Raw genomic sequence first — 20196 nt, 5'->3', positions numbered from 1 at the left:
ATTTAAGTAATTTGATTTTTATATATGTTTATATATTATAAGTATAAGATTTTTATATTATTATTAGCTTTTAATCTGATTAACCCAATAGACTAGTTTGAAATCCTGCTCGGTTGAGATTGAGTTTAAAAAAAATTAAACTAATCTGATTAATTATTTTGCACTGGTTCAGAATAAAGTGATCCTGCTCCTATTTTGCAATTAATGAAATTTTTGGTAGGAATTGAAGATGCCGAGTCTCCTTAAAACCAATGTTGGATTCTTGTCGAATAAGAATATCAATATGTTCATATTCTATAATTATGGATATTTGTAGGAATAAGCACATTCAATATTGTGGATATTGGCGAATTTAAGTAGTTTGTAAAAACAGAGTATTTTGATAAGTAGTATTCACAGTTGCAGAAGATGCTATTCCCATCCAGCAACTAAGCTCGATGTCTGTATATATAAATCTATTGAAAACCGAAAAGGGTGTTAAATTAAATAAATAAAGCATGTCAGCAATAGCATTCTGCCACATTCCCAGTTTCTCAAGACACAACAAGTCTTGGCAATTGCACGCCGGCAGCAAGCATGGAAACGTCGTGACATCGAAAACGGGAGGTGGGGTGGTAAGGTGGAGGGATGATGGGTACCATGGAGTGGTTATAGATCCAGCAAGCTTGCCGTCTTGTGCAGATGTTTTTGCATCGCAGCTCCAATCTTCGTTAGCCTTGTGGAGATCCGAGGTTGTAGTTTCTCTTCTGATTATGTTATGTTATGTTATGTTATGTTATGTTATGTTATGTTATGTTATGTTATGTTACGTTGTTTTCATATGCAACAGGGGAAGAAGGGAGTATGGCTAAAGCTATTTCAAGACCAAGCTGAGCTCGTTCCCGTCGCGATTAAGGCATCTATTTCTCTGTCTTTCTCTCCTTGTACCCCTACAGATTATTAATTTGCATGATTCATGGTGAAGGAGGGTTTCTCGTACCGTGATGCCGAAGATGGATATGTTATGCTGACCTACTGGATTCCGGACGAGCCCTGTTCGCTGCCGTGTGGCCCATCGCACCAAATAGGCATCGCTACCTTTGTTCTCAACCTCAACAACCAGGTGTTAACTAATGACCTAAATAACTTCAAAAATATTTTTATTTTTAAAAAAAAAAAATTGGCTAGGGGTGATTTATAACTGTACAAAAATGGGTGATAATTGATCCAAAAAATGATCAGGTTCTTGTAGTGAAAGAAAAATGGTCATGTAGCTGCTCTGGAGTATGGAAATTGCCAACTGGATTCATAGACAAGGTATGTCAATATTCTTTATTCTTTAGAAATGCTAAAATTTGGTTTGGCAACAAAAATTAAACTAGTTTGATCATATTTATTGTACAGTCTGAAGAATTGTTTTCAGGAGCAGTGAGAGAGGTTAAAGAAGAAACCGGGGTAAGGATTCTCGTCGATTTTCCCGGGCATAATATATAGATCAACACCATAGACTAATATGGATTGATTTACATTACAGATTGATACAGAATTCATGGAGCTGGTAGCTTTTAGGTGAGTTTTCCATCACAATTAGTAGTTGGGCTTTCTTAATTTAATTTGTAGTATTAGTATATATTTTATGAAATTTCAATTTATTGTGATTGAAATGCAGGCATGTACACAGAGTTGCATTTGAGAAATCAGACTTGCTATTTGTATGCATGCTTAAGCCATTATCCTTGGAAATCCAAATTGATGAAAATGAAATTGAGGACGCTAAGGTAGATATATCAAAATATATATACCAAGCAATTACTATTATTTGTTAGGATGCTCATTTTGGTTATGTAAATGAACAGTGGATAAGTGTGGATGAACTGCTAAGCCAGCAATTTTACAAAGAAGATGAGATGCTAAAAAGGGTGATGGAAATTTGTATGGCGGCCAACGACAAAAAATACAGTGGATTCGAAGCACATCGTGTTGTATCAAAATTTGATGGGAAGATGTCCTATTTGTATTACAAGGATATCACCAATTAGCCGGGTATTTTGTTCACTAATAAGATACCAATTTTACTACCAACTAATGATAAAAGGATGTTTAAACCATACCAATATTGGGTTAAAAATTTTCCATGTCCTCTTCTTTTTCTCTAATCTGTTCACCCGTGGAATCGTGTCTAGTTAACACAGTTTGATCATGTCGTACGAGTGATTAAAGTTTTAAAATTCATAAATTAAAATATATTGATTATTGTAGGATTAAAGACAGAGAAACGTAATAAATTAATTGATACACCAAGAACAAATAAAAAAATTATATATTTAACCATACAATTAACAAAGCCATCCTAATAATAATATAGGGAGGGAATAAGGGAGAACATAAAAACACGGAAAATGAGTGCGGCAATAATACATACGTATGTAAAATAATGCTAGATTATAAAATCAAGTATAGTTTTATATGGGAAGTCAATGAACAAGTCTCAAATTTCTAAAATAACAATTGACAAATCATATCGCGCATGGAACATTCGTAATTAATTCCTTATAATTTATTTCACATTTATCAGTTTGGAGCAGGCTCATGCTTGTTGACGCAAGCATGGTTTTTCATAAAATCGGTCTAAGAAGAGGAATATTCCATTCTGTTAGGTTTTTATTTATTCATCCCGGAATTATTCTCTCATTTCATAATTGCAGGAATATTACTTTATCTAATACTCCATCCATCCATTCTCAAATAATATAATAATTTTTTAATTTGTTCCATAAAATTAGTTCACTTTTCTTTATAATGATACACAATCCCTTCTTATGAGATGAACCTCATTCTAAACCAAAATTATACCAATTTTAAATTAAAACTCATGTTATCTTCAAATTCTCTATTTTTAAGAGACGAAGGGAATTTATTCCAATTCTATAAAATTCCAACTAGAATTATAAATTACTCCCTTCGTCCCTCCATTAGAGGGTACTAATTTTCTTTTTTTGTCCTGTCCTCAATTAATTGACACTCTTATCTTTTACTACTTTTGGTAATGGACCTCACATTTCAATCACATATAAAAATTAATATATAAAAGTAGAACTCACATTCTATTAATTTTTTTCCATCCACTTTCTACTACATTTTTTAAAATTTATGTGATGTTAAATTGTACTAGTTAATGGGACGGAGGGAGTAGAAATATACCGAAGTTAGCAAAGAGTAACTTGGTCTATTATTACATATATAATCTCATAAGATGGTCAAATTTCTATATTCGCCACCTAATTGAATAAACTTCATGCATGAAGTGAGACTCCTACCTACACATTTTAATAGAAAAATCGACGATTCAACAATATCACACCGTGCATGTATCATTTTCCTGTCGCCCAGTTGGGAAATACTTGTATTATAGGACAACAAACTATAGACTTGAAAGATGCGAAGTCGAATATTAGTTCTGCAAGCTAAGGTAATTAGAGAGAAAGCAAAATAATAATAATAATAAAAAAAAAGAGTTAACTACGTAAATAGTACCTGATCTTTCATGTTCGCACATAAATGATACCTGATCTTTATTTTATATCGTTTTTGGTAATCCGTGACAAAAATAACCCTAGGTACCAAACATGTGATTTTTTTGTTATGGAGGATTATTTGGAAATTTCAAGTAATAGTACTCTCTCCGTCCCATAGTAGATGTCACACTTGTGAAATGACACAGGATTTTAGGAGATGTTATTTTGTGTGTTAAGTGGTGAGAGAAAATATAATTTTATAATTGATGTGAGAATGAACTTTTTCCAAAAGAAGAAATGTGACATCTTTTGTGGGACAAAGTAAAAAGGAAAGTGTGACATCTACTATGGGACGGAGGGAGTACCCATGTGAATTTTTTTTCTTCCTTTCTTATTTGTTTTTTTCTTCTTTAGTTTCTTCTTCTTTCTTTCTTTTTTCTTCATTTTCTTCTTTCTTTTTAGTATTTTATCCTCATTTGTTCTTTCTTTTTTCTCAGTTTATGTTTGCTCTTTTTTCTCTTCTCTTCTTTTTCTTCTTTCTTTTTAGTGTTTTATACATACATCTAATTGCATTCATAATATAAATCAAGAACAAAGAACCTAATTAAATTAATTATTTAAAGTAATTAAATCAATTGAATTTTTTTATCTAATTATTTTATACTCATTTTAGGGTTCAAACACCTAACTAAAAATATTCAACTCTTTATATCATTATGAATACAATTCATAGTTTTGAATTTTTATTAAGGCTATATTGATTAGTTATTAATTTAATATAAAATAATACTCCCTCCGTTCCATAGTAATGAATGCGTTTCTTTTCGGCACGAAGATTAAGAAAAATTGTGTTAGGTGAGTTAAGTAAAGAGAGAATAAAGTGGAAAATGAAAAAGGTAGAGAGATGAAGAGAGAAAAAAGTAAGAAAGAGTAAAGTAGGTGTGGAAAAATGTGTTGACTTTTACTAAAAAGGGAAATGACTCTATTACTATGTAACGTACTAAAATGGCAAAATGACTCTATTACTATGGAACGGATGGAGTAATAATAATAATTATATACTATTGCATGATTCATAATTTAAAATTTTATTAATTACTATTAGTTTATAGTATTATAACAATAATATTATTATAAAATTAAATATAATTATAACTATGATTATAATTATGTATATTTCAATGATATTAAAAAATAATTTAATTATTAATTTATAACATCAAAATAATACTCCCTCATTTCCATAGTAGTAGAGTTATTTTGTCATTTTAGTACGTTCCATAATAGTGGAGTCATTTCCGTTTTTAGTAAAAGTGAACACAATTTTTCTCTCTTTCTTTACTCTCTCTTACTTTATTATCTCTTCATCTCTCTACCTTTTTCCTTTCTTACTTTATTCTATCTTTACTTGACTCATTTAACATAATTTTTCTTAGACTCCGTGTCGGAAAGAAATGTCTCAACTACTATGGAATGGAGGGAGTATCACTTTCGGTACTAGTTTTGTGTATGCTCAAATCATCCTTTATGGCATAAACGGAAAAATGTATTTGTTTACAGGATATTTTTGGGTGAAAATTGCATCAGGTACCAAAAATGTGATTTATAGGTACCAAAAATGATATAAAATAGATCATGTACCATTTATGTGCAAAAGTAAAATATCATGTACGATTTACGTGGTTCACTCTAAAAAAAATTATGCAAAATATTAGATGGCTGTTATTATGGCTATTGGTATGTAATTTCCGAAAGAGGAAAAAGCAGATTTGGGCAAACCAACCCCACGCATGAATATTGACGCAAGTAGGTGTGTTTATTTGGCCTTTTGGCCACATTATTCACGTGACTTTTTAGTGTGTGTTGTCTATGCAATTAACCCCGCAAAATAATAGTACTCCATAATACACCATTCAAATATGTCAATCTTCATGTTCTGATTTCCCTAAAGATTGATACGACTTTGACTTAATAGATTTGTTATAAAGTAGTCATTTGGTGCTAACACAATATCTGAGAATAGCTTAAATTGATACAACAGTGAATAAGAATGTGTGGACAAGTAATAACTCTATGCAAGTGACACGAATTGGATGTGTTTGAATTCATAATCCACCGCTTTCTCCCCCTAAATAAATACAAATTAAATTAAGTTTTTAAATATTATGAGGGTGTGTACCATGAGGTTGATGGGATATTGTCGTTTTTGCATTATTAGTTAAATTAAACAGTCTTGAGTGTCATTCGGTTTACTATGTCTGAAATAAAATTCACTTTTTATTTTATCTGTTTAGTCTTGCCCTAATATCTTTTTTTTTGAAATAGTAATTAATTTTATGAATGATATAAAAATCAAGTCAGATTATTTTTCATTTATTTATTTGAAATTATAGTAAAAATGGTTAACTTGAACTTTAATTTTTATGTGATTTGTAAAATTAATAACATCAATAGATTAAAGTTTTTATAATGTAATTAAATAAATGAATCTAATAAGATTAAATGGAAACGATGCTTATAAATTGTGTCATACTAATATATGTCCAGAAATAATAATTTTAATAAAGTATTGTTCAAAAAAGGTGTGGAATCTGGAATCATGAAAGGAATCTGAAGACTTTAAGATATGATTCTCTAAGTAATTAGACAAATTACATCACCAAAACCAAAATTTTCCAGGTATAGATAGCCGGTCCAGCATATGGACTTTTGTACACTACGCTTAGAAGGTTGTACATTACCGGACAACTGCTTAAATAAAGCCGATTATCTCTCTCCTCTCTCATTGCCAAACTCCAAACTTCCGTGAACTTCTATCCGAAATCTCTGTCAACTGCCATTTCTCTCCTTCACGCACAAAAAGTCAAGATTTCATTTATCACCAAAACATCTAAACTTGGCGCAGGCGAAATCAATTTTTTTTCTCACACACACAGTGCAATTTTTAAGGAAAGTACAGAAACATCATACGCAAATATAGACACATATTTAGTAGTAGTATTACATTACTTGTTGCAAAAGTTTTTCTTGTTGTTAGAAAATTAATGGGATCGATGTCTACTGGCGTTGGCGCTGCCATCGCGCCCGCCGCCACCGCGGCGTTGAAACTGCGGCCCTTCTGCGCGGAGGCGGACGGCGGCGATCACACCTTGAAGAAGAACCTCCCCTGCCCTAATTCCGGAAACGGCTTCTCGAAGCTTCCTTCCATCGGATTGGAGATCAATTCCAAACCCAAAATACTCACCAGTGATTTCGGTTATACCCTCGAAGATGTCCCTCATCTATCCGACTTCATTCCTCATCTTCCCGTAAGCATCATCTCTCTAATTGTGTGATGCAATTCTAATTGTTGTGATTATATGAATTAATTGCTCTGTTCCGTTATCATGTTGGAAGAAAGTTTATGTCTTGGAATACCAAGAGGTGGTTGCATTGTGCATTTTTAGATACTATGCTCTTTTTGTTCTTATTCTGTTTATTTATCTTATTTTGATTTTGACAGACTTATCCTAATCCGTTACAAGACAATCCGGCATATTCCGCGGTTAGGCAGTTTTTTGTCGACTACGACGATACCGTTGCAGAAAAGGTAAGATATGGCACTCCTTATAGGATTGGAATGCATGTTTTGTGTCGAATCTAATGCTCTGCGCCGTCGTTTGTCTAGTGTAGATTGTCGTTCATAAGGATACCGTACGAGGCGTTCATTTTAGACGTGCAGGTCCTCGCCAAAGAGTAAGTGTGTCTTGAGCTAATTTGATGCATTTTTAGTGAGCTGAAAACCGAGTATGTTTTTTTCAGGTCTTTTTCGAATCTGATGATGTGCAAGCGTGCATAGTCACCTGTGGAGGTCTGTGCCCCGGCCTCAACACGGTGATCAGGGAAATAGTGTGTGGTTTGAATTATATGTATGGTGTAAAGAGAGTTCTTGGAATAGATGTGAGTAACACTTATCATTGATATAATGTTGGACGTTACAATTTATTTTAGCCTCATCTTTGTGCACATTAATGTTTAGGGTGGATACCGCGGTTTTTACTCTAAAAACACGGTATCTCTGACGCCAAAATCAGTCAACGACATTCACAAACGCGGGGGGACTGTGCTAGGGACATCTAGAGGTGGTTATGATACTAAAAAGATCGTTGACAGCATTCAGGACCGCGGAATCAACCAGGTCGGGCGTTTCTCTTCAATTTTTTCGCTCTCGTGTTTTGGTGGTTGGAGTTTGTTTCCTTCATGTGTAGATAATTTGATCTCTTACCTACAGGTGTACATAATAGGTGGAGATGGAACGCAGAAAGGAGCAGCAGTAATATTCGAGGTGCTGCGTACGTTCAACTTTGGTAGCTACATGTTGTGTTGTAGTAGTATGTATGTAATTTGCTCAAGAAATGTTGATTGTGATGATGCAGGAGATCAGAAAAAGAGGGCTCAAAGTAGCCGTAGCCGGCATTCCCAAGACTATCGATAATGACATTCCGGTACTTACTACTTACTTCCAACTCCCTAATGCTCGCTCGACTCCTCTGGCTGTGCTCATGAGAAACTGTGTGCAGGTAATCGACAGATCCTTTGGCTTCGACTCTGCTGTCGAGGAAGCTGAGCGCGCCATCACTGCAGCGCACGTTGAGGCAACAAGTTTTGAGAACGGCATTGGGCTAGTGAAGCTCATGGGGAGATATAGTGGTAAAAGCAGGCTTTCTAAGAGTTTACCTATGTTTTGTTTGTTTGTTTGTTTAATCTAGAGCTTACACAGCGTATTTCTGCAGGATTCATCGCAATGTATGCTACGCTTGCTAGTCGAGACGTAGACTGCTGCCTCATCCCAGAGTCGCCTTTCATTCTAGAAGGGCCGGGAGGGCTGTTTGAATATATTGAGAAGCGACTAAAAGAACACGGGCACATGGTTATTGTGATCGCAGAGGGGGCGGGGCAGGAGCTGGTATCGGAGAGTTTGAGAGCGTCGACAGCTCAACAAGATGCTTCTGGAAACAAGCTTCTGCAAGATGTTGGGCTCTGGATATCACAAAGGATCAAGGATCACTTCTCTAAACAAAGAAAGATGACCATCAATCTCAAATATATAGGTAAGGAAGGATTGGTGATGACCAGTTGTGATGATTTGTTGTGATCAATGAGAAATAAATGATATACAATTTATGAGTGCAGATCCGACATACATGATCCGCGCCATCCCAAGCAACGCATCAGACAACGTGTACTGCACGCTTCTAGCGCAGAGTGCAGTTCATGGAGCGATGGCGGGATACACAGGGTTCACAGTAGGGCCGGTGAACGGGAGACATGCTTATATACCCTTTGATGTGAGTGTGTTTGCATCAAGGTTTTGCTTTAGGCCACATATTATGTTGATCATCATCATTAACCGATCCAAATTGTGCAGAGGATCAACGAGAAACAGAACAAGGTCGTGATCACGGACAGAATGTGGGCGCGGCTCCTCTCATCCACCAATCAGCCCAGTTTCTTGAGCTCAAACCAAACTGTACCGCCACAGCAGACCACATCCTAGAGACTAGACTTCATGTATTACTGTATTTAGAAAAGAAAACAAAAAGCGATGTCCTTGCTTCTGCATAAATAAGTGCCACTCAGATTGTAACTAAATAAACTGATTCTCATGGAACAACAAACAACACTGCAGTCTGCATTCCATTGAGTGTAACTTTTCTAAATATTATGAGCCAATAAAAAGCTCAAAGGAGTGACTTGTGCACTTATGTAACACTCATTGAAAAACAAAAAAAGTGGTAAAAAAGGCGATCCGCATGTCTAGTTGTCATCTATAAGAGTTACTGTACTGCGGTGATACGGCTCAACCATAGAAGATATACACGAGAGGTCCATGTAAGATAGCCACTTGCGTACGGGGAGAAGAAAATAGCGAGAAAGAGGAATAGGATAAACATGACGACATTGCAACGCAAGGAAATATCAAAGATTATTTAGATGTGTAGATAGTTTGGAATCCAGATTGAATTAGGAGTCTGATCAGTAGCGATTGTTTAATTCCTTTTGTTTTTCAGTTCCTAACATGTATGTACTCTTTGTTATTCCTGTTTCTGTATTTTCTGTTTACTGGATCTTCTTTAGCTCTAAATGATGTTCACTTAGAATTTGTTTTAAGGTCTATGTATGCATTGGCAGAAATGGCAAGGAGAAAAAGATGGACCTTGTCTAATGTCTATAATCTCATCCTCAGTTTATGTTAAGGATTTACTCCCTAACCGAGATCAACTCCTCCGTGAAGTCGCGGGAACGCTTGCCCGTCGATCAAGCACGACAAGAATTAGGGTTTGTGATTGAAGAAAATAAAAGTAGCGTGAAAATATTCTATTTCGTAAGGAATGAAATAAAATACACGCCTATTTATACTAGGACCCTAGGGTTGATTCGACCTACGATCCGGGAAAGAATCAACGAAGAAAACCCGGAAAGGAGCTTATAAATTGCTCGACGCAAAAATAATAAAATTAACGTATTAAATCCTAAAATACTAAAGTCATTAAACATGAATAAAATAATTAAAATAACTAAGCTTCTCTAAGTTTCTCGCGTCAATGTTTGACAAACTCGCCGAAGAGTTCCGGCCGGCGTCTCTGACGACGTGAACGGTCCTTGGCGATGGTTCTCTCCGGCTCCTTGTCGCCTCGATCTCGCGTGTCGACGTCCAACTCTTCCACATGCACAGCACTCGTCGTCTCCTTCAGCCTAGCCGAGGGTTGTATCGTAACAGTTTATCACACCAAAGATTATTTTTTATGGACGGACATAGGAGTAGTTGGTTTTTATCAATGTCAAAGCACCTATATAGACTTAGGCCTGACTAGAAACATAATTGATGTGTGATACTTATTTTATCACTGTCTTTCTTGACAAATGTTTTTGCATTTTGTAGGGGTTCCTGCATTTTCTTTCCCAGTTTCTCTAATATGGTAAATGAAATGTCTCAGACCATCCTGATCGATGACATTATCACATTGATTTCGTGATAACATTATCCACTATTTGGAACTAAAATGAGAGAAACAACATGCAATAGAAAAATGTCCATATGAAGGAAGGATAAAGTGTAGAATGATTATTTTTTGTCTTTTTTTCATGAAAAGTACACACCATAAGCCCAACGCCAGGATCAGCTAATGTTCATCTTGGGCAAGTCAATTCCATCTCGTGGCTCAAGTTAAGGATTACCATGCTTCAACTGATCATGTTAACCGTGAACTAGCGCATATGAAGTTTGGTCAATTTTTGGTTTGTCCCATAAACTTTTGAATTGAAATATTAAATTACGAAATTTTAATTTTATTTTAATTGTCTCATCCATGCACGAAATACGGACTATCTTCTTTTAACGATATTCAAAACACGTGTTTCATTAATACATATATTTTTTTATATTCCTTAATTTTTTTTCATTCATCTTCTTATTTTATGGAAATATTGTTGTGTTTAACATTACAAAAAGACGTCGATTTGTTCATCGAAGAGACAATTGAAAAAAAATGAATTCGCGATTTCATTTTCCAATTTCATAGTTTGTGGAATACCTAGAATTTTACCAAACATTATAGTTTAAATGGCTATTATCCCGTATAAGTTTCTAAATATTTATATCTTTAATATTTAATTTTTTATGACTTACATTTAATTTCATCGTGAAGTTCTCTTATTATTGAGAATAAAATAGTTAAGCAAAATAATATTGTAAAGATTTAGCAAGAAAAAATAGTTATATACAATGCTTCGTTGTTAAGGAAGAATATTATTAATGGGTAAACTATTACTCCCTCCGTCACAAAATATAAGGACATTTGGGATGACACGAGAATTATTGCATAATTGGTAAGTAAGAGAGATGAAGAGAATGATAGTTAAAATAGTGTTAGTGGATAGTACGACTCATATTATTATTAGTGTTTAATGTTGGGTCATAGTGGTATAAGTTGTAAATAAATTGATGTATATGGTTGTGATCAATTGAGATTTTTTAGCCTAATTGAGAATTGAAATGCATTATCAGCCACTCATTTTTATTAAATGTGTGGTCTAGAATTTGCCACATGAAAAATATTTTTAGATTAATTAATTATGAAAGGGCAAAATGGTAATTTCATGGTACATTTTATTCAATAAATACTTTTTTTAAATTTTATTTTTTTTTACATTTTTTTAAATTTTATTTATTTATTTATTTATTTTGTCAACTACATATACAATTCATGTCAACTAGACACATATAATGTCAACTACATATACAATTCATGTCAACTACACACATATAATGTCAACTATGTGTACAATCCATGTCAACTACATATACAATTCATGCCAACTATACACATATAATGTCAACTACATATACAATTCATGTCAACCATACACATATAATGTCAACTATAAATTGTTGACACTTGATGTGCAGGCTATTAACATTTGATGTGCATGCTATTGACGATAATAACCCCGAGTTGACATAATCTACTTGCAGTTGACATTTCGAAAATGTTGTGGATGAGTGACTGAAAATGCATCTCAATTCTCAATTAAGCTAAAAAATATGAACCTAACAGGACCCTTGATGTATATAAGCAATGAGTATGAGAGAAGTTTCCATAAATGGAAATGGGATAATTTTATGGGATGGACGAAAAAGGAAATTGTTCTTATTTTTATGGGACGGAGGGAGTATGACAATACCACGGCTATTTTCCCAAAATTGTCGAGGTTGTATATATGTACTTTTATTTTCTATTGATAACTCTCTAATTAGATTTTTCATTATTCATTTCTCATTGGCAATTCCTATAATTTATGTTGTAGCCGCTTATAATGACAATCACCGAAAATATTCACAATTATCAAGAATAATTTGGTCCCCCAATAATAAAATTCTGGCTTTGCCAAGTCACTGGGCCTGAATAATCGATGACCACACTTGCAACAAAGAAACTCATGTCCAACTTAGGCCAGCTCAGATAATGTTAAAAATGGACCTACAATCTGTGGATTGGAATGATCATCAATCACACTTGCCATAGAAAAACTCATCATCGATTTAGATCTGCTTTGATATCATATTTGAAATTAACTACTAGTCAGTTTCCCTAAATAGATTTTATAAGGGAGCGGATTAGAAATCATGATCACCAATTTATCAATATAGACAAAAAGGGGGATCAATAATATTCATCCATAATAGATTAGTAATTAGAATATCTTATGTAAAGATTAGATACTTAATTAAATTAAGGCTTTTCTTTGAATCGAAGCAAAAGTCTATAGACACCAAATCAAAATGTTGCGTAGGCAAGTGGTGTAAGTTAATTAAATAAAGCGGGCAAATTAGCATCCGTCACGCTTTTTTGTCTTTCATTAATTAGTCATTGCAGCATATTAAAGCTGATAATCGAGAGCTATGGGATTGTAGAGTAATTCATATTTGGGAGAAGATGATTGTTTATTTCAAAAAGCTGATAATCGAGGGCTATGGGATTGTAGAGTAATTCATATTTGGGAGAAGATGATTGTTTATTTCAATGTGTGTAATGTCGTTGGTTCTCTTTTTTTAGGGAAGAATACATGGTATTTTAGGTAATAGATCAACCTATTCTAGGACAATGTATTTCCTATTAATTTCATATCAATTACGCATCTTTCTCTTCCAATGATGTCTCTTCCTTTGGTAAGTCTTCAATTTGGTATGTTTGACACTCCCCCTCATGTTGTGATATCTCCAATGCTTAATTTGGCCAATACTTCTTTGAATACCTTTGGGTGAACAGTTTTGGTTAGTATGTCTGCAAGTTGTTCTTCAGAACGGACAAACGGGAATTCAATAATGCCTCCTTCCAGTTTTTCTTTGATGAAGTGCCGATCAACCTCAACGTGCTTTGTTCTGTCGTGTTGCACTGGATTTTCTGAGATGCTAATCGCTGCCTTGTTGTCACAGAACAACTGACTCTTTCGAGCAGGTGGGAAGCCAATTTCGATGAGTAACCTTCTTAGCCATAGGATTTCCATGAGTCCGCTTTTCATTCCTCAGAACTCGGCCTCGGCACTAGAAAGAGCTACAACTTTTTGTTTCTTACTTTTCCATGTAACCAAGTTTCCTCCCATGAAAGTAAAGTTACCCCCCGTAGATTTTCTATCCACAGGATTGCTTGCCCAGTCGGCATCAGTGTATCCATCAATCTCCAAGTCTTCTCTCTTTGCTAGGAATACTCCATATCCTATAGTGCCTTTCAAATAACGCACTATCCTTAATGCATCCTCCATGTGATTAGCTTGAGGTTGGTGCATGAACTGACCCACAATGCCTACGGCGTATGCAATGCCGGGTCTAGTATGTGAGAGATAGATGAGCTTCCCGACAAGCCGTTGATACCTTTCTCTGTCTGCGAGTTCCACTCCTTCCTTTATCTTCAAACCATGGTTGGGAATCATTGGAGTGTTTGCTGGCTTGCATTCAAGGAGACCTGTTTTGGCCAACAGGTCTAGAACGTACTTTTTCTGCCTTAGGAAAATTCCGTGTTTGGATCTCAACACGTTTATTCCCAAGAAGTATTTCATTGCTCCTAGATCTTTCATCTCAAATTCTTTGAACAGATTTTCTTTCAACCTCTGGATTTCCTCTACATCATCTCCAGGTATAATCATGTCATCGACGTAGATAATCAGACATGTTACCTTGTTGTCTCACATTTTGTGAAGAGTGTGTGATCGGAATGGCTTTGTTGGAATCCATGCTTGAACATAGCTTGGCAGACTGCTTCAAACCGTACAAGGTTCTCCGTAACCAACAAACTTCTCCTTTTCCAAATTCTCCGGAGAAACCTGGTGGGACCTCCATGTATACTTCCTTGTTCTGTTCTAGCTTTCCGTGGAGGAAGGCGTTAGTCACATCAAACTGGTGTAGATTCCAGTCTTTGCACGCCGCTACAGATAGTAATGCACACACAGTCTCCATCTTAGCCACTGGGGAGAATGTCTCTTCATAATCCACTCCATATACTTGGGTGTATCCTTTTGCAACGAGTCTCGCTTTGTATCTCTCGATTAAACCATCTGTTCTTCTTTTTATGGTGAATATCCACTGACATACAACTGGCTTCTTCCCTTTTGGCAACATACATTTCTCCCATGTGCCATTCTTTACTAAGGCATCTATCTCCTTCTTTATTTCTTATCTCCAGTGTTTATGTTTGTTTGCCTCCTCAAATGATTGTGGAATGTCTTCTTCCTCATATAGAGCAGTTTCAAAGGCCCAGGCCATTTCTGATAGGTGACTTTGCGCAATATTGGATACTGCGTATTTTGCCTTCCTCCCTTTCCAGTCTAGTGAGTACCGTCGAGGAGGCACTCCTCTTGTTCTCCTCGGGGGAAACTCATATGGGTCTCTTGTATCTCCACTTCTTCCACTGGTCCCACATTCCTCATTATTTTCCCTATCAAGGTTAGTGCCGTCCGAAGGTATATTATCAAAATCTGAACTGGTTACCTCAGGAATCGAAGGCGGGGTTAACGGCTGGTTAGTGTCACTTTGCTCGTCGATCTGTATTACCGGATTTGACGGCCCGGCGGTGTTGCTAACTTCCTCAGGTGGACCAACGTCTGTGACAGGACTTGGCTGTGACTCTCCCCCTGTTTGTGGTTCCCCTGGTGACGCTCCCCCTAAGTGATGGTTTTGAATATCCGGTAGCTAATCTAGGAGGTCATAGTTTGGACTACTGTCTGAAGGTTGTGTCTCCCCCTGACCGCTAGATTGGGCGTAGAAGTATTCCCCTTTCTCAAAATCACAGTTCATGGTTGTGTGTATCTTACGGGTTTTGGGTCATAGCATCGGTATCCTTTTTTATTCTTCCATAGCCAAGGAAGACACATTTGAGGGCGCAGGGATCAAATTTGGAAGGTTCGTGTTTAGGAATGTGGACAAAGACCGAGCATCCGAAAACTCTGGGTTCAAGAGATAGGGAGGATGGGATTTCGAAGTGCTTGGAAAAAGGTATCTAAGGGAGTCTTGAAGCTAAGTATGTCGGTGGGTAGGCGATTTAAGAGGTAGGCGGCGGTGGCTATGGCTTCTGGCCAAAACGATTTTGGTACTTTGGATTCAATTAAGTGGGCTCGGGTAATTTCGAGGATGTAACAGTTTTTCCTTTCGGCTACCCCATTTTGTTTCGGATTGTATGCACACGAGGTTTGGTGGACTAGGCCTTTTATCCTAAAAAAACTCTTGCATTTTATTGTTATCAAATTCCCCCCCCATTGTCTGATCTAAGGGTCTGGATGGTGTGTTTGTATTGGGTTTAAATAAAGTTATAGAAATCTACGAACTTATCAAACACGTCATTTTTATTTTTCAAAAAATAGATTCAAGTCATGCGGGAATAGTCATCAATAAAAAGTACAAAATAACGAAAACCTTGGCCCCCAGTGATAGGAGCAGGACCCCAAACATCAGAGTGTACTAAAACAAAAGGAGATTTCACTCTCGTATTGTTTAACTTAAAAGAATGTCTATGATTTTTGGCCAACACACAAGTATCACAATGAAAAGAGTTCAATAATCTAGCTAAGTTCGGAAAAATAAGAAGAAAATATCCCAAGGATGGGTGCCCTAACCGACGATGCCAAAGCCAAGCCTGTCTGTCTGTCGGTCCAGGAGTCAGCATCATTGCAGCACTCTGTTGGGCTATCTCGTCCACATAGTACAGTCCGCCTCGCTTAGTGCCACGCCCAACTATCGTCCCCGTCTTAATATCCTGTAATATGCAAAATCGAGGCTGCATTAGTAATTTGCAGTTTAGTTCCCTAGTCACATGACTAATGGATAATAACTTATGAGATAAAGACGGAACAAAAAGATAATTAGAGAAACGGAGAGTCGGTGAAATATTTATTGTATCTGCCACTATAACTTGGGCTAGGTCCCCACTGGCGATTTGGACATACGATTTTTTGGGTGTGGAAATAGATACAAAGTCTGAGGCTTCGAATGAAATCGTATCGGTTGCCCCACAGTAAAAAATCTAATGAGTGTCTTTTGGGCCAGAAATGGATGTAGAGGAACAGACTAAGGCATCGAAGGAGTTTCGACAGGGTATGGTTAGCTGATATTCAATGATTTCTGAAGGTTGGGGTGTAATATGCAAAGTTTTTGCGACTGGAGGGTCATTTTTGTAAAGGTTGGAAGTTTGGGTGAGTTTTTGGAATTTCTTGTTCAGTGGGGGTCGTATTGCAGAATTTGAGAAGTTTGGGGGTAAATCTGAAGGGTTCTTTTTGGTCGGGGGTTAATCTGGGATTTTGTAGGATTTTGGGGTGGAAACTGGGGATATATTTTGGGGAGGGGTCGCATTTCGGTTTTTGGTTTTGTGTGGGGGTTTTGGGATATTGGAGATTGGGGCGTATTTAAGGGTTTTTTTGTGAAACCCTAGCCGCCCTCCCCCCTTCGTCTGTGGGAACCCTAGCCGCTCTCCCTTCCCATTTTTTCGCCGCTACCGCCGGCGAGGTCGCCGGTGATGTCTCCAATCGATGACGGATTATCTTCTGACCATGTTCTTGCTATGGAGACGGATGCGATTGGCGGCTTGTCCTCGGTTCTAATTTCTCCACTGCTCCCGGTGATGCCGCTGCCACCCGTCGGGTTTTCGGCGTAGGAGGCGCGGTCGTGAGCAATGGCTGCTGAGGCTCTCCCGCCTCCCCTGCCTCCGCCGGTTCGGCCTGCATTCCTGGTCTGCCTCGCCTTCTTCATTTCTTCCTACCATTCCGGGAACCCATGGATGTGGAAACATGTATCTCTGGTGTGTTTCTTTCTTTCACAATGGCTGCATACTAACTTGCTCTTGTCTTCTTCCTTCTGGTAGTTAGGGTTCCTAGATGGGTGATGGTGATGTTGCGGTGTGGGTGCTCGATTTCGATCGTGTACTGCGAGACCCACTCCGACTCTAGATTCCTTAGTTTCTGGGTTGAGTAACTTCTCGTTGACCGACTCCCTTCTGACTAATCCGTATGCCTTCCTTGCAGTTGGGATAGGATCCATGTTTAGGATCTCTCTCTTGATTTTGCTATACCGGTGGTCGTCTAGTGCCCACATGAATTGGTATAATATGTGCCTTTGTGTGTGTTGGTTGTACTTTTCTATGCTCGAAGGGGTATCCATCGGGTTCGAGTCCCTGGTATCGATCGATATCCAGAGATCTTGAAGTTTCTGCCATAGTTGCTCTAGGGATATGTCTCCTTGTTTGATGTTGTATGCTTGTCTGTGCAGGTCTGAAATCTGGATTTGATCGGTGCCGCTTCCATACGTTGTGGCTAGACTATCCCATAAGTCGTAGGTCGTTTCGTATTGAGAAACCTCGTTTATGAGGCTGACGTCGATGTTGTTTATGATCCAATTGAAGCAACAATCGTCCATCTGCTGCCATCGATTGTAGCTTGGATCTGTCGGAGGGGAAGGGTCTGTAACTCTAGTGATGTGAGATGCCAGACCCTTCCCTCGGATCCCCCGACTCATCAGTTTCGCCCATAAAGGATAGTTATCCCCGTTGAGCTTTTCGGCCAGGCGTACTTCGCCTAGTGATTCAGTGGATGAAGGCTGTGGGTTTTGGTTTTTCTGAGACATATTTAGTCTCATGAACTCAGCGAATTGTTCGGCTGAGAGTGTAGCTGGTGGGTTGTTTTTCAGAGGGTTATCAGAATCTGAATCTAACATGGTTGTTGGTTGTTTGTTGCAGGTTTCAAAGGGCCGAGAAAGGTACTTGAGACGATGATGATATTGTTCTGAGTCTCAAGCCCGAATCATCCCGCTCTGATACCATATTAAAGTTGATAATCGAGAGCTATAGGGTTGTAGAGTAATTCATATTTGGGAGAAGATGATTGTTTATTTCAATGTGTGTAATGTCGTTGGTTCTTCTCCTTTTTGTAGGGAAGAATACAAGGTATTTTAGGTAATAGATTAACCTATTCTAGGATAATGTATTTCCTATTAATTTAATATCAATTACACATCTTTCTCTTCCTTTGGTATGTCTTCAATTTGGTATGTTTGACACTTCTCTTCCTTTGGTATGTCTTCAATTTGGTATGTTTGACACAGCATATCTACGTTTGAAAAACAGTTTAGTATATAAAGACGACTAATCACTTAATAGTTTGGTAAATGATTGGAATTTGTTATTCACAACTTGCCATGCACAACTAATTTCGTTTCTAATTAACTACAACTTGTCATGCGCGACAACTTTTCGCTTTTATTTATTAAATACTTTCTATATATTTACGCCAAACAAATTCTAATTATTAAGAATATGAATATATTTTACTTTGAAATCCTTGTTATTCTTGTTCCACATGAATTGATATCTGAATTTACACATATGACATATACATGTGGTGTAATATGTGACTATGTAAGTAAAGAATATATATACACCTAGTGAACATAAATTTGCCTGGAAATCGGAGATGCCGGTTTTTTTACTGAACTAAACTCCCACTCTAGATTTGGAAAATGATGGGATACGGACTAAACAACTAAACAATAATTGCGAGCCCAATAGCAGTGACGGCCCATCAGCCCAAAACCCAAGAAAGAGTATCAGTTCGGCACAACCAAAGAGTTCGGTCATAGCCTATAGCTCGGTAAAAGTCGACCAATCGAGCTCAACTCTCAGATAGGCAAAAGCTGATATCAGTTCGGCACAACCAAAGAGTCCGGTCACAGCCTATAGCTCGGTAAAAGCCGACCAATCGAGCTCAACTCTCAGATCGGCAAAAGCTGATCGGCAAAGTTCAGCAGTTCGGTCTCAGTATTCGACCGAACAAGGAGATAGTGGACCCATGCAGGATCTCCACGACCTCCATTACACCCACGATCTATTTAGTGGTATTAAGCAGTTATCAACCCCACTACCAGGGCTGCAAACCACGATCTTAGTTCGAATGTATAAATAGAACTTAGATCAGATAGACCAGGGTTAAGCTCTCTAGATCCTGAATCTTATAGCAAATCAGTATTGTAATCTGTAAGCGAGACCAAGCAATACAAATTTGCCCTCTCTTCTTCCCGTGGACGTAGATTTACCTCAGTAAATCGAACCACGTAATTTCCCGTGTTGTGATCATTTATTACTGGCATTTATTCCCATCAAAAATTCGCCACATCATCACTGGCGCCGTCTGTGGGAAACAGAGAACCAAAACTGTGATAAAAGCGAGTTTTTGATCCTTTTCTACCAAAAAAAAAAAATGCGTACCAGATCACATAATACCCATACTTCCGTCCGTGATGAAGGTGAGGAAGCTAGTCCAGTCCATAGGTCTGGAAAACAGCCTCGGGAGAAATCTGCCTCCAGTTCTCACGGTGAAGGAACAAACCACTCAAAAAGTCATCGCACCGAGCCTTCCCAGCAGCTCGCTTTGAATGAGGCTGTCAAGTTGTTCTTGGCTGAGAAGCAGGATGAGTTCCTAACATTCCTGCAAAAGAGCCAGAAGCCGGAGAAGAAAACAGCGGATTCTCCCTCCCCCTCCAGACATGAAAGTCACTACCGCAGTAGTGTCGCACCTTCCAGGAGAAAGAATCCTCACCACCGACATGTTCCTTCTCCTCCTTGTTACCGAAATCACAGGAGAACTCCATCTCCACCATACCGGAGAGATGTCGGATTCGCTATGTATG

The 20196-nt window shown here is 37.5% G+C and overlaps 2 protein-coding genes across 2 annotated transcripts; both read left to right on the top strand.

The window, feature by feature from the left end:
• The first annotated feature begins 497 nt into the window (after positions 1–497).
• LOC121749291 (nudix hydrolase 8-like) lies at positions 498–2089 on the top strand. The gene is made up of 8 exons (XM_042143875.1): positions 498–731; positions 830–895; positions 965–1102; positions 1222–1296; positions 1384–1434; positions 1514–1548; positions 1649–1757; positions 1836–2089. The coding sequence occupies exons 1-8, from the start codon at positions 498–500 to the stop codon at positions 2016–2018; spliced, it is 891 nt and encodes a 296-aa protein (XP_041999809.1). The 3' UTR covers positions 2019–2089.
• Positions 2090–6288: 4199 nt separating this feature from the next.
• Positions 6289–9184, top strand: LOC121746791 (ATP-dependent 6-phosphofructokinase 1-like). Its single transcript, XM_042140723.1, has 11 exons — positions 6289–6802; positions 6997–7083; positions 7167–7229; positions 7296–7433; positions 7513–7671; positions 7765–7818; positions 7910–7978; positions 8054–8183; positions 8267–8584; positions 8667–8821; positions 8902–9184. Exons 1-11 carry the CDS (start codon positions 6539–6541, stop codon positions 9028–9030), a joined length of 1566 nt encoding a protein of 521 aa, XP_041996657.1. The 5' UTR covers positions 6289–6538; the 3' UTR covers positions 9031–9184.
• Positions 9185–20196: the final 11012 nt, after the last annotated feature.

This window comes from Salvia splendens, chromosome 9 (assembly GCF_004379255.2).
Source record: "Salvia splendens isolate huo1 chromosome 9, SspV2, whole genome shotgun sequence".
In the NCBI taxonomy this organism is placed as follows: domain Eukaryota; kingdom Viridiplantae; phylum Streptophyta; class Magnoliopsida; order Lamiales; family Lamiaceae; genus Salvia; species Salvia splendens.
The sequence above is the reverse complement of the archived record's forward strand: the minus strand, read 5'-3'. Positions and strand labels throughout refer to the sequence as shown.

Excerpts from the sequence above, each read along its gene's own strand:
- LOC121749291 (XM_042143875.1), top strand. The coding sequence starts at position 498 with ATGTCAGCAATAGCATTCTGCCACATTCCCAGTTTCTCAAGACACAAC. Across the intron at positions 1,297-1,383 it reads CAACTGGATTCATAGACAAG|TCTGAAGAATTGTTTTCAGG; the intron begins GTATGTCAATAT and ends TTTATTGTACAG. Across the intron at positions 1,549-1,648 it reads ATGGAGCTGGTAGCTTTTAG|GCATGTACACAGAGTTGCAT; the intron begins GTGAGTTTTCCA and ends ATTGAAATGCAG.
- LOC121746791 (XM_042140723.1), top strand. The coding sequence starts at position 6,539 with ATGGGATCGATGTCTACTGGCGTTGGCGCTGCCATCGCGCCCGCCGCC. Across the intron at positions 7,084-7,166 it reads ACGATACCGTTGCAGAAAAG|ATTGTCGTTCATAAGGATAC; the intron begins GTAAGATATGGC and ends TGTCTAGTGTAG. Across the intron at positions 8,822-8,901 it reads ATGCTTATATACCCTTTGAT|AGGATCAACGAGAAACAGAA; the intron begins GTGAGTGTGTTT and ends CAAATTGTGCAG.